This window comes from Scyliorhinus torazame, chromosome 7 (genome assembly GCF_047496885.1).
Source record: "Scyliorhinus torazame isolate Kashiwa2021f chromosome 7, sScyTor2.1, whole genome shotgun sequence".
In the NCBI taxonomy this organism is placed as follows: Eukaryota; Metazoa; Chordata; class Chondrichthyes; order Carcharhiniformes; family Scyliorhinidae; genus Scyliorhinus; species Scyliorhinus torazame.
This window is the reverse complement of record NC_092713.1, coordinates 219,392,058-219,409,788: the sequence shown is the minus strand read 5'-3', so window position 1 is coordinate 219,409,788 and position 17,731 is coordinate 219,392,058. Positions and strand designations below refer to the sequence as shown.

Below are 17,731 nucleotides of genomic sequence, written 5' to 3'. Positions count from 1 at the left end.
AAACTCATGGTAATAATAATAATCTTTATTATTGTCACAAGTAGGCTTACGTTAACACTGCAATGAAGTTACTGTGAAAAGCCCCTAGTCGCCATACTCCGGCGCCTGTTCGGGTAAACTGAGGGAGAATTCAGAATGTCCAATTCACCTAACATGCACGACTTTCGGGACTTGTGGGAGGAAACCGGAGCACCTGGACAAAACCCATACAGACACGGGAGAACGTGCAGACTCTGCACAGACAGTGACTCAAGTTGGGAATCGAACCTGGGACCCTGGCGCTGTGAAGCAACAGTGTATGCTTCATCCGATGCCAGTGCTTATGTAGTTACATTGTATATGTTGTGTAGCCCTATTATGTATTTTCTTTTCTTCCCTTTTCTTCCCATGTACTTAATGATCTGTTTAGCTGCTTGCAGAAAAATACTTTTCACTGTACCTCGGTACACGTGACATAAACAAATCCAATCCAATCCAATCCATTGGAGGTAATGTATTGGCATGGATAGATAACTGGAACTGGTTGGCAGACAGGAAGCAGAGAGTGGGAATACACAGGTCCTTTTCAGTGTGGCTCGCAGTGACTAGTGGGATACTGCAGGGTTCAGTGTTGGGACTCCAACTGTTCACAATATTCTTTAATGATTTGGACGATGGAATTGTCTGCAATATCTCCAAATTTGCAGACGACACTAAGCTGGGTGGCAGTGTGTGCTGTGAGGAGGATGCAAAGAAACTGCAGGGTAACTTGGACAGGCTGGTTGAGTGGGTAAGTACTTGGCAAATGTAATAAATGTGGATAAATGTGAGGTTATCCACTTTGGTGGCAAAAACAGGAAGGCAGATTATTATCTGAATGGTGGCAGTTCAGGAAAAGAGGAAGTGCAACGAGACCTGTGTGTCATGGTGGAACAGTCGCTGAAGATTGGCATGCAGGTACAGCAGGTGATGAGGAAAGCTAATAGTATGCTGGCCTTTGTAGCGAGAGAATTTGCGTATAGGAGAGGGATGTCTTGCTGCAGTTATAAAAGGCCTTGATGAGGAACATGTTGAGTATTGTGTGCAGTTTTGGTCTCCTAGTTTGAGGAAGGACATTCTTGCTATTGAGGGTGTCCAGTGAAGGTGCACCAGACTAATTCCCGGGATGGCAGGATTTACATATGAAGAAAGACTGGATCGACTGGGCTTGCACACACTGGAGTTCACAAGAATAAGTGGGGATCTCATAGACACATATAATATCCTGATGGGATTGGACAGGCGAGATGCAGGAAGAATGTTCCCGATGTTGGGGACATCCAGAACTAGGGGTCACAGCTGAAGACTAAGGGGTAAAACCATTCAGGACTGAGATGAGGAAGAACTTCTTCCCTCAGAGAGTTCACCTTTGGCTCCGCTCTGTTCTCCTATAGCTCCGCCCTGTTCTTGTATAGCTCCACCCCATTCACCATTGGCCCTGCCCCGTTCACCTATAGCCCCGCCCCGTTCTCATATAGCTCCGCTCCTGTCTCATATCGCCCCGCCCCGTTCTCCTATAGCTCCGCCCTGTTCTCCTGTAGCTCCGCCCATTCTCCTATAGCTCCGCCCCATTCTGCCGTAGCTCCGCCCCACTCTGCTGTAGCTCCGCCCCATTCCCTCGAAGCCCGTCCCCAGCGTGCATGGCCGTGGTCTGCTGGCGCATGCGCTGTTGGCTGTGGAGCTGCAGCCGCTGCGGTTGGGGTTGAGCTCGGAGTCGGGGCTCCGGCTCTCCGCTGTCTGGTCCGTGGCCAGCTGCAGCTCAGGCCCCGCGGCAGTGGTTGGGAGGAGGGGGAGACGAGTTCCCAGCGCCCGGCCGCCGTCGGTGCCGGATGCCTGTGTGCTCGGATCGGAAGAGCCTCTTTGTGTGGATGGGAAGGATGGAGCCGGAGGAGCAGTGGTGGAAAGGGCAGCTGGCGAGCGACATCCACCAAGCGCTGAGAGTCAAGGTGCGGCGGGGGTACCGGCCGGGGGTACCGGCCCGGGGGGGACCAGGCTTCGCCCACCCTCACTTACCGGCAAACTTTCAGCCGGGCCGGGGCCGCCTGATTTTCGCACAAACTTTGGCTCCGAGTGCGAGTGTGGAGCTGCGGCCCGTTAGCGGAGATCCCCAACTAACCCCCTCCTCCCCGGCCCCGCCACCCTGCCCACCCCCCGCGGTCCTCATCGACCCCTCGCCCCGACCGCGCCGTCCCTCACCCCCCAGACCCCCAACCCGTCCCTCACCCCCCCCCCCCCCCCGGACCCCCAACCCGTCCCTCACCCCCCCCCCCGGACCCCCAACCCGTCCCTCACCCCCCCCCCCCGGACCCCCAACCCGTCCCTCACTCCCCCCCCCCCCCCAGACCCCCAACCCGTCCCTCACCCCCCCCCCCCCCGGACCCCCAACCCGTCCCTCACCCCCCCCCCCCCGGACCCCCAACCCGTCCCTCACCCCCCCCCCCCCCCGGACCCCCAACCCGTCCCTCACCCCCCCCCCCCCCGGACCCCCAACCCGTCCCTCACCCCCCCCCCCCGGACCCCCAACCCGTCCCTCACCCCCCCCCCCCCCCCGGACCCCTAACCCGTCCCTCACCCCCCAGACCCCCAACCCGTCCCTCACCCCCCCCCCCCGGACCCCTAACCCGTCCCTCACCCCCCCCCCCCGGACCCCCAACCCGTCCCTCACCCCCCCCCCCCCCCGGACCCCCAACCCGTCCCTCACTCCCCCAGACCCCCAACCCGTCCCTCACCCCCCCCCCGGACCCCCAACCCGTCCCTCACCTCCCCCCGGACCCCCAACCCGTCCCTCACCCCCCCCCCCCCGGACCCCCAACCCGTCCCTCACTCCCCCAGACCCCCAACCCGTCCCTCACCCCCCCCCCGGACCCCCAACCCGTCCCTCACCTCCCCCCGGACCCCCAACCCGTCCCTCACCTCCCCCCGGACCCCCAACCCGTCCCTCATCCCCCCCCCGTCCCTCACCCGGACCCCCAACCCGTCCCTCACCCCCCCCCCCCGGACCCCTAACCCGTCCCTCACCCCCCCCCCCCCCGTCCCGAACCCGGACCCCGAACCCGTCCCTCACCCCCCCCCCGGACCCCCAACCCGTCCCTCACCCCCCCCCCCCCCGTCCCTCACCCCCCCCCCCCCCCGTCCCTCACCCGGACCGCCAACCCGTCCCTCACCCCCCCCCCCCCCGTCCCTCACCCGGACCCCCAACCCGTCCCTCACCCCCCCCCCAGATCCCCAACCCGTCCCTCACCCCCCCCCCCGGACCCCTAACCCGTCCCTCACCGCCCCCCCCCGTCCCGGACCCCGAACCCGTCCCTCACCCCCCCCCCCGTCCCTCACCCCCAGACCCCCAACCCGTCCCTCACCCCCCCCCCCCGGACCCCCAACCCGTCCCTCACCTCCCCCCCCCGTCCCTCACCCCCCCCCCCGACCCCCAACCCGTCCCTCACACCCCCCCCCCCGACCCCCAACCCGTCCCTCACCCCCCCCCCGGTCCCTCACCCGGACCCCCAACCCGTCCCTCACCCCCCCCCCAACCCGTCCCTCACCCCCCCCCCGGACCCCCAACCCGTCCCTCACCCGGACCCCCAACCCGTCCCTCACCCCCCCGGACCCCCAACCCGTCCCTCACCCCTCCACTCCTCCAGACCCCCCCGTCCCTCACCCCCCCCCCGTCCCTCACCCCCCCCCCCGTCCCTCACCCCCCCCCCGTCCCTCACCCCCCCCCCGTCCCTCACCCCCCCCCCGTCCCTCACCCCCCCTGTCCCTCACCCCCCCTGTCCCTCACCCCCCCTGTCCCTCACCCCCCCTGTCCCTCACCCCCCCTGTCCCTCACCCCCCCCGTCCCTCACCCCCCCCCGTCCCTCACCCCCCCCGTCCCTCACCCCCCCCGTCCCTCACCCCCCCCCGTCCCTCACCCCCCCCCGTCCCTCACCCCCCCCCGTCCCTCACCCCCCCCCGTCCCTCACCCCCCCCCGTCCCTCACCCCCCCCCGTCCCTCACCCCCCCCGTCCCTCACCCCACCCGTCCCTCACCCCCCCGTCCCTCACCCCCCCCGTCCCTCACCCCCCCCCGTCCCTCACCCCCCCCGTCCCTCACCCCCCCCGTCCCTCACCCCCCCCCGTCCCTCACCCCCCCGTCCCTCACCCCCCCCGTCCCTCACCCCCCCCGTCCCTCACCCCCCCCGTCCCTCACCCCCCCGTCCCTCACCCCCCCGTTCCTCACCCCCCCCCGTTCCTCACCCCCCCCCGTTCCTCACCCCCCCCCGTTCCTCACCCCCCCCCGTTCCTCACCCCCCCGTTCCTCACCCCCCCCCCGTTCCTCACCCCCCCCCCGTTCCTCACCCCCCCCCCGTCCCTCACCCCCCCCCAGACCCCCCCCGTCCCCCCCCCCCCCAGACCCACCCCGTCCCTCACCCCCCCCCCAGACCCACCCCCGTCCCTCACCCCCCCCCCCAGACCCACCCCCGTCCCTCACCCCCCCCCAGACCCACCCCCGTCCCTCACCCCTCCCAGACCCACCCCCAGACCCACACCCGTCCCTCACCCCCCCAGACCCACCCCCGTCCCTCACCCCCCCAGACCCACCCCCGTCCCTCACCCCCCCAAACCCACCCCCGTCCCTCACCCCCCCAGACCCACCCCCGTCCCTCACCCCCCCAGACCCACCCCCGTCCCTCAACCCCCCCAGGCCCCCCTCCCCGTCCCTCACCCACCCAGACCCACCCCCCCACACCCCAGACGTCCCTCACCCACACAGACCCACCCCCATCCCTCACCCCCCCCAGACCCACCCCCATCCCTCACCCCCCCAGACCCCTCATTCCCCCCACTCACCCCAGACCCTCCCGTCCCTCACCCCCCCCAGACCCACCCACCCCCACCTCCCCAGACCCACCCCCGTTCCTCACCCCCCCCAGACTCCCCCGTCCCACACCCCCCCCAGACCCCACCCCGTCCCTCACCCCCCCCAGATCCCCCCCTGTCCCTCACCCACACAGACCCACCCCCTTCCCTCACCCACCCTGACCCGTCCCCGTCCCTCACCCACCCAGACCCGTCCCTCACCCACCCAGACCCGTCCCGCCCCCGTCCCTCGCCTGCCCCATCCCTTGCCTGCCCCTCGCCTGCCAGACCCACCCCCGTCCCTCACCCACCCAGACGCGCCCCCGTCCCTCACCCACCCAGACCCACCCCTGTCCCTCACCCACCCAGACTCGCCCCCTTCTCTCACCCACCCACACCCGCCCCCGTCCCTCACCCACCCAGACCCACCCCCCCAAACCGCAGACGTCCCTCACCCACGCAGACCCACCCCATCCCTCACCCCCCCCAGACCCACCCCCATCCCTACCCCCCCCAGACCCCTCATTCCCCCCACCCACCTCATTCCCCCCACCCACCCAAGACCCCCTCCGTCCCTCACCACCCCCCCAGACCCACCCACCCCCACCTCCCCAGACCCACCCCCGTTCCTCACCACCCCCAGACCCCCCGTCCCACCCCCCTTCCCAGACCCCACCCCGTCCCTCACCCCCCCCCAGATCCCCCCCGTCCCACACCCACACAGACCCAACCCCGTCCCTCACCCACCCAGACCCGCCCCGTCCCTCACCCACCCAGACCCGTCCCTCACCCACCCAGACCCGTCCCTCACCCACCCAGACCCGTCCCTCACCCACCCAGACCCGCCCCGTCCCTCGCCCGCCCCGTCCCTCGCCCGCCCCGTCCCTCGCCCGCCCCGTCCCTCGCGCCGCCCCGTCCCTCGCCCGCCCCGTCCCTCGCCCGCCCCGTCCCTCGCCCGCCCCGTCCCTCGCCCGCCCCGTCCCTCGCCCGCCCCGTCCCTCGCCCGCCCCGTCCCTCGCCCGCCCCGTCCCTCGCCCGCCCCGTCCCTCGCCCGCCCCGTCCCTCGCCCGCCCCGTCCCTCGCCCCGCCCCGTCCCTCGCCCGCCCCGTCCCTCGCCCGCCCCGTCCCTCGCCCGCCCCGTCCCTCGCCCGCCCCGTCCCTCGCCCGCCCCGTCCCTCGCCCGCCCCGTCCCTCGCCCGCCCCGTCCCTCGCCCGCCCCGTCCCTCGCCCGCCCCGTCCCTCGCCCGCCCCGTCCCTCGCCCGCCCCGTCCCTCGCCCGCCCCGTCCCTCGCCCGCCCCGTCCCTCGCCCGCCCCGTCCCTCGCCCGCCCCGTCCCTCGCCCGCCCCGTCCCTCGCCCGCCCCGTCCCTCGCCCGCCCCGTCCCTCGCCCGCCCCGTCCCTCGCCCGCCCCGTCCCTCGCCCGCCCCGTCCCTCGCCCGCCCCGTCCCTCGCCCGCCCCGTCCCTCGCCCGCCCCGTCCCTCGCCCGCCCCGTCCCTCGCCCGCCCCGTCCCTCGCCCGCCCCGTCCCTCGCCCGCCCCGTCCCTCGCCCGCCCCGTCCCTCGCCCGCCCCGTCCCTCGCCCGCCCCGTCCCTCGCCCGCCCCGTCCCTCGCCCGCCCCGTCCCTCGCCCGCCCCGTCCCTCGCCCGCCCCGTCCCTCGCCCGCCCCGTCCCTCGCCCGCCCCGTCCCTCGCCCGCCCCCGTCCCTCGCCCGCCCCCGTCCCTCGCCCGCCCCCGTCCCTCGCCCGCCCCCGTCCCTCGCCCGCCCCCGTCCCTCGCCCGCCCCCGTCCCTCGCCCGCCCCGTCCCTCGCCCGCCCCCGTCCCTCGCCCGCCCCCGTCCCTCGCCCGCCCCCGTCCCTCGCCCGCCCCCGTCCCTCGCCCGCCCCCGTCCCTCGCCCGCCCCCGTCCCTCGCCCGCCCCCGTCCCTCGCCCGCCCCCGTCCCTCGCCCGCCCCCGTCCCTCGCCCGCCCCCGTCCCTCGCCCGCCCCCGTCCCTCGCCCGCCCCCGTCCCTCGCCCGCCCCCGTCCCTCGCCCGCCCCCGTCCCTCGCCCGCCCCCGTCCCTCGCCCGCCCCCGTCCCTCGCCCGCCCCCGTCCCTCGCCCGCCCCCGTCCCTCGCCCGCCCCCGTCCCTCGCCCGCCCCCGTCCCTCGCCCGCCCCCCGTCCCTCGCCCGCCCCCGTCCCTCGCCCGCCCCCGTCCCTCGCCCGCCCCCGTCCCTCGCCCGCCCCCGTCCCTCGCCCGCCCCCGTCCCTCGCCCGCCCCCGTCCCTCGCCCGCCCCCGTCCCTCGCCCGCCCCCGTCCCTCGCCCGCCCCCGTCCCTCGCCCGCCCCCGTCCCTCGCCCGCCCCCGTCCCTCGCCCGCCCCCGTCCCTCGCCCGCCCCCGTCCCTCGCCCGCCCCCGTCCCTCGCCCGCCCCCGTCCCTCGCCCGCCCCCGTCCCTCGCCCGCCCCCGTCCCTCGCCCGCCCCCGTCCCTCGCCCGCCCCCGTCCCTCGCCCGCCCCCGTCCCTCGCCCGCCCCCGTCCCTCGCCCGCCCCCGTCCCTCGCCCGCCCCCGTCCCTCGCCCGCCCCCGTCCCTCGCCCGCCCCCGTCCCTCGCCCGCCCCCGTCCCTCGCCCGCCCCCGTCCCTCGCCCGCCCCCGTCCCTCGCCCGCCCCCGTCCCTCGCCCGCCCCCGTCCCTCGCCCGCCCCCGTCCCTCGCCCGCCCCCGTCCCTCGCCCGCCCCCGTCCCTCGCCCGCCCCCGTCCCTCGCCCGCCCCCGTCCCTCGCCCGCCCCCGTCCCTCGCCCGCCCCCGTCCCTCGCCCGCCCCCGTCCCTCGCCCGCCCCCGTCCCTCGCCCGCCCCCGTCCCTCGCCCGCCCCCGTCCCTCGCCCGCCCCCGTCCCTCGCCCGCCCCCGTCCCTCGCCCGCCCCCGTCCCTCGCCCGCCCCCGTCCCTCGCCCGCCCCCGTCCCTCGCCCGCCCCCGTCCCTCGCCCGCCCCCGTCCCTCGCCCGCCCCCGTCCCTCGCCCGCCCCCGTCCCTCGCCCGCCCCCGTCCCTCGCCCGCCCCCGTCCCTCGCCCGCCCCCGTCCCTCGCCCGCCCCCGTCCCTCGCCCGCCCCCGTCCCTCGCCCGCCCCCGTCCCTCGCCCGCCCCCGTCCCTCGCCCGCCCCCGTCCCTCGCCCGCCCCCGTCCCTCGCCCGCCCCCGTCCCTCGCCCGCCCCCGTCCCTCGCCCGCCCCCGTCCCTCGCCCGCCCCCGTCCCTCGCCCGCCCCCGTCCCTCGCCCGCCCCCGTCCCTCTCGCCCGCCCCCGTCCCTCGCCCGCCCCCCGTCGCCCGCCCCCGTCCCTCGCCCGCCCCCCGTCCCGCCCCCGTCCCCCGCTGGTCTGGTGAAAAGATTCAGAGTCTTCACCCACCTGAGAAGTTTGAAAGCTGACATAGTCTGTCTGCAGGAGACACACCTCAGGGAGAAGGACAGACTGCTGGAAAGGAAGGGCTGGGTGGGACAGGCGTACCATTCATGTTACAGGACCAAGGCCAGGGGAGTAGCCATACTGATCAGCAAGAGGACGAGATTTGCCGAGACCAGGACGGTTATAGACACAGGGGGACGGTACGTCATGGTCAGTAGTGTCCTGGAAGAGGCACCGGTGGTATTGGTAAATGTGTATGCTCCCAATTGGGATGACACAGAATTTGAACCTGGGTCCCTGGCACTGTGAGGCAGCAGTGGTAACCGCTGTACCAATGAGCTGCCCCTTAATTTTTCTTGATGCCATTAAAAGTTTCTAAACTTCGTGGTTGTTGATGCAATGCTTCTTGGTGTTTGTCCTGTAAATGAGTTGCCGATTTGAGTTTTGAACACTGCTTATGTGTGAAGTATGTTCTCTGTTTAAATGGGACAGTTTTAAGTACTCCGTTCTCTCTCTTTCCCCCCCCCCCCACCACATCAATGTCCTTTTCTAACTTGTGTCACAATGCAGTATCAAATCTATATTTCTGCTTTGCTTTGGTGCCAATGGAAAATAAATGTGAGACTTGTTCCTTTAAACACTCAGAATATTTCATTTAGCTTTTGAAGAGGTAAAAGCAGTTGTGAAGACAGTGATGAATGTAAAATATTTAACTTCGCCAATATAATTCTGTCTGTAACTTAATGCTCAGAATGGGGCCTTTAAGAATGTGAAATGAGTGCAAAATGGTGATGCAGTGCCCAACAACTATTTGATGTCACAATCTAGTTTACTGGCTTTTATAACAGAGCCTGTGTTTCATTTAGATTTTCAGAAATTTGACTTTGATTAATGCTTGTATGACTAATGTACAAAACTTTAATCTAAACACAAGAAACGGACTAGAGAACTGTCATTGGAAGTATTTTTTAAAAACTTGCAGATTAAATGTAAACTGCATCCCTGGAAATTGGTGTACACCAGCAGTGATGCCTATTTAGTTTTACGTCCAGTATTGAAACACCTTTTTTTTAATATTGCTGATTCTCCTCTCTCTGTTGAATTTTTGTGATGTATCTCTGCTTTTGCTTATTTCACTGGCCCAAGGACAATGCGATCACTTATTGAAGCCACCTGGGTTGTTGAATAATGTGATTTAGGACTGGATTGCTGTGTTTAAACCGCCCCCCGCTCCGCTTCATAACTGAAATTGAACTTAAATAATCTGAGGTTGGGTTTGTGCAGCCCCTTTGGGGTATCTTCAACCTTAAGAGTTTAGTTGCCTTTCAAGTAGCACATTATGCTGAATCAACAACCAGCAAAGGAGCGCCTCGACTCACTCTGTAAGCATTTTATTATCTCTTTACTGAAAAGATTTTTATTTTGAACAGTTCTCCCCCGTTTGTAGGAAGTTACAAGGTCCTATTTTGCAAATGTTAGTAGTTATATCAAACTGTTCCCAGGATACAATGATTTCCTACAGTAATTAGATGTTTGTATGGCTATGGTGCATTTCCTTTCTTAGCATTTAAAATTACATGTCATCGTTTATTAGAACTTCACCGAGAATTACTGAAACTAGGTGGCACAGTGGTTAGCACTGGTGCTTTACAGCACCGAGAACCCGGATTCGAACCCGGTCCCATGTCACTGTCCGTGTGGAGTTTGCACATTCTCCCAGTGTCTTCGTGGGTCTCACTCCAAGATGCAGGGTAGGTGGATTGGCCATGGTTAATTGCCCCATAATTGGAAAAATAATTGGGCACTTTAAACACAAAACAAAATTACTCCCAAGTATAGGTTCTGTATCATAACCGAATCGTTTAAGGGCGCAAGTTGTTTATGTTTCATGCTGCTGTAAATAGTTGGTCTAGGTTTTCTACTCATCATTCCTAAATATCTATTTTATAATGTAGCTGCAGCAAAATGATAAAACTTGGGGTTGACTTGTTTGGGATTTATAAGTGAAATACCTGGCTTTGAAAATTAGTGATAAAAGTTAAGTTTTGAAGGGCAGCACAGTGGTACAGTGGTTAGCACTGCTGCCTCACGGCGCCGAGGACCCGTGTTCGACTCTGGCCCTGGGTTACTGTCAGTGTGTAGTTTGCACATTCTCCCCATGTTTGTGTGGGTCTCACCCCCACAACACAGATGTGTAGGGTAGGTGGATTGGCAATGCTAAATTGCCCCTTGATTGAGAAAAAAAAAGGATTGGGTTCTCTTAAGCTTTGAAACCTCTATCTGAAACAATATATATATCCATATCAAGACTGTACAGCATTGGCGCTTGCTTTCTCTAGCCTAGTTCCTAAAGACAGTGTAATTTACCAGATTTCAAACAGGACTTGAAACAGCAATTACCCTTGAGAAGGTGCTGGTGAGCCACCTTCTAAAATGAATGAAATGGAACCGAGAGATTTTATTCGCAAAACGTCATGTTGCTGGGAATTTTTGAGATTCCTGTTTGGTTGTTGAACACAGAGCATGGGAAAAATAAACTCGGTCTAAGTGTTAAAACAGCAAATAGGTTTTGGGACTTCTTTCTTATCCCACCAGGAGGTCTAAATGGGTGACAGAAATTGAAAAGATCCTGGAAAACAATTGGAAGGAGGTCAAATGGCAAGCGTGAATCTTTTTTTCTTGGGTTCTTTTTTATATCCTGTTGGGCAAACTTTACTTACTATTACAACCAATTTGAGTGCTGTCTGAAATGTGACTTTTTGTTTGCCATAATGAGGATCACCTGTAAGCATCACCAAGCTCAGCATGCAGCTGTTCATTGAGTGAAAAATATGCCATTTGACACGGGCTTTGAAAAGCCTGGAGCTTACTGAAGCATGGCCTGGTACTGTGCTTGGGCTTTGTACATTGTTTTTATTATGAGGTTTCCTACCGCAGCTACACAGCTCCCTGTGACAGACTGTACTTTTGGATTTCTTCCTGGCATAAATCCTATTCCAAGAAATGTTCTGTGTTGTTTTTTTTTAAAGTGTGTTTGTTGCTAAGCAGCCAGACCCCACTAGCAGGTGGCAAGCGAGAGCTTCTAGGTATTCTTTCTATAAAGACACACATTTGACGCTGCCCTTTCTTTACCCTGCTCTTTTGCATTGTGTGCATAGGAACTGAAACTGCCTGTCTACAAGGCTCATTCACCACAGATTGGCTTGCGCCGCTATTTTGCTGACCTCCTCGCCATCCTGAGCAATCGCTACCAGCTCTGCCCTACAGCACGTCACCTCGCTGTTTACTTACTAGACCTCTTTATGGACCACTACGATGTTGCAGCGAAACAACTGTATGTCATTGCCCTTTCCTGCCTCCTCCTAGCTAGTAAGTATGCTTAGCTTGTAAGTTGTCAAAGATTTTTTAAAATTGAGCTGCATGAATATTGAGTATAATTTGAAATGATTGTCAGATTTTGTTTCTATTATGAGGTGATCTGTTTATGAAGTTGCAGATGGCTTGCATCTGAAAGTGCAAATGGAGCAATTGCTGTCCATTTCATATTTATGCATATTTAAATGTTAATAGTTTAAAAAAATAATGTTTGACATTGAATCACATATCATCCTGAGGACATTGAAGACAAGTAAACATTTCAACTATTCTGTATCTAAAAAGTAATTGAGGACTGATTTTTTACATCCTTGCTGTATTAAATGTTGCTCCATTCAGTGAAAGCTCTGGTTTACTACAACATAGTTGCATTGTTTTTAAATGGTTTTACTTTGCTGTGTGATGTAGTGACTGTTCCACTCCAATCCTTACTTCAGTACAGACTGATACTTTTCAGGTGGAAGTAACTATCTTTTTATGTGGCTTCGCTTCTTGAACAAATATAAAATCTGATGTGAGGCACTGTTACATGCAACCATTAACACGGTTTGGGGTGCATTTGCGCTGTAGCTACCAGTCTGAGACCAATAGCTGCAGTTTGTGGATTTGTTGCTTCATTCCTGTCAGGCTGGAAGCTACTGTGTTTAGCAGAGAGTTTTGCATGGATCTGAATATACAGATGGGCTGTGCTTTCTCCTATATAGATATTTAAATGTTTAGAGAATGCAGAGGAAGGATCTTTACTTTAAATACTTGGTTCAGGTCAAATGAACCTTTGACATTCAGTGAATTTACACTTTGGAGTCAGTTTAGGCCTCAACTTCAGGGGTTACTGTTTGTGCAATCTTCAATTCGATACATGCCAGTAATAAACTACATTATAACTGAATTCCTTAATGCAATTTGTGAAAATAAATTGTGTGTTGGCAGCTGACTATTTGTGAGTATAAATGTAAGTTACCATTGCACTCCTTTGAAATAGTGTAGCATGACAGTCGATCTTTGCTGAAAATCTATTTAGAAGTCCATATGAGTGTTAGATTATGATCAACAGTTTTTTTAATGGGGGAAGTTGATGTTCATTCTCTTCCCCTTCCTTCCCTCTTGAACACATTGTCTTGTTCTGGCTATCAATCCATAGCTTCTAACTGTGCATTTCTAGCTTGCTAACTGCTCTATATTAATGTAACCACACATTGAGTGTCAACGGATGACGTCATCAGGGCCACATAACTGAGATTGGTGCTGCTCGTTCCCAATGTCATTACAAGTGGGAACGTGGGCCAGTTTATTCTAAGCCACTGCCATTGAATTTCTTTGTAGGTGCTTCAGATGTCAGCTTTGCCTCTAGTACTATTGTGTTGGAGTTAGAAGGCTGTGGTTCAAGCCACAATATTGTGGGCTAATAATTAAGTAAAGTACTACGGTGTTGCTGAACTGTTGGAAGTGTCATCTTTTGAATGAGATGATAAATTGAGGCCACTCAGTTGGATGTATAAGATCCAATGGCACCTTTTGAAGAGCCGGAAAGTTCATCTGGTACCCTAACCAACAATTATCCCTCAGCCAACATTACTCACAGACTTTCTGGTTATTTGTCTCATTGTTTGTGAGTCTTTGCTGTGCACAAAGTGGGCTGTCATATTTCCCTATAATATGATAGCAATTGCATTTCAGCAGCACATCATTGACATGTTCCCATGAAATATTTTAGGACGTCCTGATGTTATGAAAAACACGTTATATCAATGCAAGTTCCATCTGGTACTAACAGCACAAACTGGGAATTGAACCTGGGGTCTTTCCTGGTCTGCGTCTTAGGTTTACTGGATAAGCCATTAGAATCCCTGAAAAGACTGTCCATTCCTGTGGGAAAACAATAAACCCCCCAAAAAATTCTGAATGATCCTCAAATTAAGAAATTACCAACAGGATTCCACTTTTTATAGCGTTTACTTTAACATGAATCAGAACCAACACAAATTGCATATGAACTAGCAGGAAAATTATACTTCAAATAAAAAGGTAAATCTCACTACAAAAATACATCTTTTGCATCCGCAATCACCCACATCACTCCCTGCACTAATGTGGCACTATCCATAACATGCCGCTTTTATTTACGCAGGGTAGATCAAGACTTCTACTGACAACAGCTTTCATCTTTGAGTTTCATGGATACAATTATCAGTGAGGCACGTTTCTACAATCCCTCTCTCCGTTTGGCCATGACAGCCTTGTTTATGTAACTTTCTGGAGTTCCTTCCTAGCCAACTCAGAAGACCCTTGATCATATTTTGTCCAATGTTTACCGCCTATTCAGCATTCCAAAAACCACCTGCCTCCTTTTCTGCCAAATTTACAAACTAACCTCTCCCTGAGAATTTGCTTCCTCTCACAAGAATTCTCTGTTCCTTTTGCTGTTTCTGATTTCTCTTTGAATCTACATCTGTGCTCTAAGATCACCTTTGCCCGCCACTCCCCTGATTGCGGCTCTCCTTTGTGTCTGCGGCTCTCCTTTGTGTCTGCGGCTCTCCTTTGTGTCTGCGGCTCTCCTTTGTGTCTGCGGCTCTCCTTTGTGTCTGCGGCTCTCCTTTGTGTCTGCGGCTCTCCTTTGTGTCTGCGGCTCTCCTTTGTGTCTGCGGCTCTCCTTTGTGTCTGCGGCTCTCCTTTGTGTCTGCGGCTCTCCTTTGTGTCTGCGGCTCTCCTTTGTGTCTGCGGCTCTCCTTTGTGTCTGCGGCTCTCCTTTGTGTCTGCGGCTCTCCTTTGTGTCTGCGGCTCCTTTGTGTCTGCGGCTCTCCTTTGTGTCTGCGGCTCTCCTTTGTGTCTGCGGCTCTCCTTTGTGTCTGCGGCTCTCCTTTGTGTCTGCGGCTCTCCTTTGTGTCTGCGGCTCTCCTTTGTGACTGCGGCTCTCCTTTGTGTCTGCGGCTCTCCTTTGTGTCTGCGGCTCTCCTTTGTGTCTGCGGCTCTCCTTTGTGTCTGCGGCTCTCCTTTGTGTCTGCGGCTCTCCTTTGTGTCTGCGGCTCTCCTTTGTGTCTGCGGCTCTCCTTTGTGTCTGCGGCTCTCCTTTGTGTCTGCGGCTCTCCTTTGTGTCTGCGGCTCTCCTTTGTGTCTGCGGCTCTCCTTTGTGTCTGCGGCTCTCCTTTGTGTCTGCGGCTCTCCTTTGTGTCTGCGGCTCTCCTTTGTGTCTGCGGCTCTCCTTTGTGTCTGCGGCTCTCCTTTGTGTCTGCGGCTCTCCTTTGTGTCTGCGGCTCTCCTTTGTGTCTGCGGCTCTCCTTTGTGTCTGCGGCTCTCCTTTGTGTCTGCGGCTCTCCTTTGTGTCTGCGGCTCTCCTTTGTGTCTGCGGCTCTCCTTTGTGTCTGCGGCTCTCCTTTGTGTCTGCGGCTCTCCTTTGTGTCTGCGGCTCTCCTTTGTGTCTGCGGCTCTCCTTTGTGTCTGCGGCTCTCCTTTGTGTCTGCGGCTCTCCTTTGTGTCTGCGGCTCTCCTTTGTGTCTGCGGCTCTCCTTTGTGTCTGCGGCTCTCCTTTGTGTCTGCGGCTCTCCTTTGTGTCTGCGGCTCTCCTTTGTGTCTGCGGCTCTCCTTTGCGTCTGCGGCTCTCCTTTGCGTCTGCGGCTCTCCTTTGCGTCTGCGGCTCTCCTTTGCGTCTGCGGCTCTCCTTTGCGTCTGCGGCTCTCCTTTGCGTCTGCGGCTCTCCTTTGCGTCTGCGGCTCTCCTTTGCGTCTGCGGCTCTCCTTTGCGTCTGCGGCTCTCCTTTGCGCCTGCGGCTCTCCTTTGCGCCTGCGGCTCTCCTTTGCGCCTGCGGCTCTCCTTTGCGCCTGCGGCTCTCCTTGGCGCCTGCGGCTCTCCTTGGCGCCTGCGGCTCCCCTTGGCGCCTGCGGCTCCCCTTGGCGCCTGCGGCTCCCCTTGGCGCCTGCGGCTCCCCTTGGCGCCTGCGGCTCCCCTTGGCGCCTGCGGCTCCCCTTGGCGCCTGCGGCTCCCCTTGGCGCCTGCGGCTCCCCTTGGCGCCTGCGGCTCCCCTTGGCGCCTGCGGCTCCCCTTGGCGCCTGCGGCTCCCCTTGGCGCCTGCGGCTCCCCTTGGCGCCTGCGGCTCCCCTTGGCGCCTGCGGCTCCCCTTGGCGCCTGCGGCTCCCCTTGGCGCCTGCGGCTCCCCTTGGCGCCTGCGGCTCCCCTTGGCGCCTGCGGCTCCCCTTGGCGCCTGCGGCTCCCCTTGGCGCCTGCGGCTCCCCTTGGCGCCTGCGGCTCCCCTTGGCGCCTGCGGCTCCCCTTGGCGCCTGCGGCTCCCCTTGGCGCCTGCGGCTCCCCTTGGCGCCTGCGGCTCCCCTTGGCGCCTGCGGCTCCCCTTGGCGCCTGCGGCTCCCCTTGGCGCCTGCGGCTCCCCTTGGCGCCTGCGGCTCCCCTTGGCGCCTGCGGCTCCCCTTGGCGCCTGCGGCTCCCCTTGGCGCCTGCGGCTCCCCTTGGCGCCTGCGGCTCCCCTTGGCGCCTGCGGCTCCCCTTGGCGCCTGCGGCTCCCCTTGGCGCCTGCGGCTCCCCTTGGCGCCTGCGGCTCCCCTTGGCGCCTGCGGCTCCCCTTGGCGCCTGCGGCTCCCCTTGGCGCCTGCGGCTCCCCTTGGCGCCTGCGGCTCCCCTTGGCGCCTGCGGCTCCCCTTGGCGCCTGCGGCTCCCCTTGGCGCCTGCGGCTCCCCTTGGCGCCTGCGGCTCCCCTTGGCGCCTGCGGCTCCCCTTGGCGCCTGCGGCTCCCCTTGGCGCCTGCGGCTCCCCTTGGCGCCTGCGGCTCCCCTTGGCGCCTGCGGCTCCCCTTGGCGCCTGCGGCTCCCCTTGGCGCCTGCGGCTCCCCTTGGCGCCTGCGGCTCCCCTTGGCGCCTGCGGCTCCCCTTGGCGCCTGCGGCTCCCCTTGGCGCCTGCGGCTCCCCTTGGCGCCTGCGGCTCCCCTTGGCGCCTGCGGCTCCCCTTGGCGCCTGCGGCTCCCCTTGGCGCCTGCGGCTCCCCTTGGCGCCTGCGGCTCCCCTTGGCGCCTGCGGCTCCCCTTGGCGCCTGCGGCTCCCCTTGGCGCCTGCGGCTCCCCTTGGCGCCTGCGGCTCCCCTTGGCGCCTGCGGCTCCCCTTGGCGCCTGCGGCTCCCCTTGGCGCCTGCGGCTCCCCTTGGCGCCTGCGGCTCCCCTTGGCGCCTGCGGCTCCCCTTGGCGCCTGCGGCTCCCCTTGGCGCCTGCGGCTCCCCTTGGCGCCTGCGGCTCCCCTTGGCGCCTGCGGCTCCCCTTGGCGCCTGCGGCTCCCCTTGGCGCCTGCGGCTCCCCTTGGCGCCTGCGGCTCCCCTTGGCGCCTGCGGCTCCCCTTGGCGCCTGCGGCTCCCCTTGGCGCCTGCGGCTCCCCTTGGCGCCTGCGGCTCCCCTTGGCGCCTGCGGCTCCCCTTGGCGCCTGCGGCTCCCCTTGGCGCCTGCGGCTCCCCTTGGCGCCTGCGGCTCCCCTTGGCGCCTGCGGCTCCCCTTGGCGCCTGCGGCTCCCCTTGGCGCCTGCGGCTCCCCTTGGCGCCTGCGGCTCCCCTTGGCGCCTGCCAGCCACATGGTTTCATTCCTAACTTCCTGTTGGTAGTACTTCCAGGTCAAGGATTGCTTGGTCACATGGGCCAGTATTTCTTCTCTGAGAATTGATCCCTTTACAATTGATGCAAACTCGTAAAAGTCCTTTTTAAACATTCTTAAAAACAATTACAGATTCCAAAGACTAAAGAAATTACATATTTCTTTACTGTATTGATTCTGGATCGAAGGTCATTGACAGGGCCCAGCTGAAATGTCACCCTGCCTGTTCTTACTCCAACTACTGAGTGACCTGCATTATGTTTCCAGCATTTTCTGTTTTTGCTTTAAATCTTTTGGTTAAGCAGATTTTCTTTCAGTGACCTTCAGCCTTTTATCAGTTATCAAGAATAGCAAGGGTATGACTGCGGAGGGGGAGGGAGAATGGAGGAGTAACATGGAAACAGTTATTACTGTTTCTGTTATTGTGATTTGCTGTTGTCAAAGCATACCAAAATATTTGGAACACAACGATGGCCTAATATTTTGTTTGTCATGATTAAGTCTTCTATTTTAAGATGTCCATACAGTTTTTATTTCTGCTGAAT

At 61.1% G+C, this 17,731-nt stretch overlaps 1 protein-coding gene across 1 annotated transcript in view; it reads left to right on the top strand.

Moving 5' to 3' along the window:
• The first annotated feature begins 1,690 nt into the window (after positions 1-1,690).
• ccnjl (cyclin J-like) overlaps positions 1,691-17,731 on the top strand; it is a 130,084-nt gene continuing 114,043 nt past the window's right edge. The window contains exons 1-2 of the mRNA XM_072512073.1: positions 1,691-1,964; positions 11,395-11,605. Of these exons, the coding sequence (XP_072368174.1) occupies positions 1,848-1,964; positions 11,395-11,605 (328 nt within the window). The 5' untranslated portion in view covers positions 1,691-1,847. The remainder of the gene's footprint in view (positions 1,965-11,394; positions 11,606-17,731) is intronic.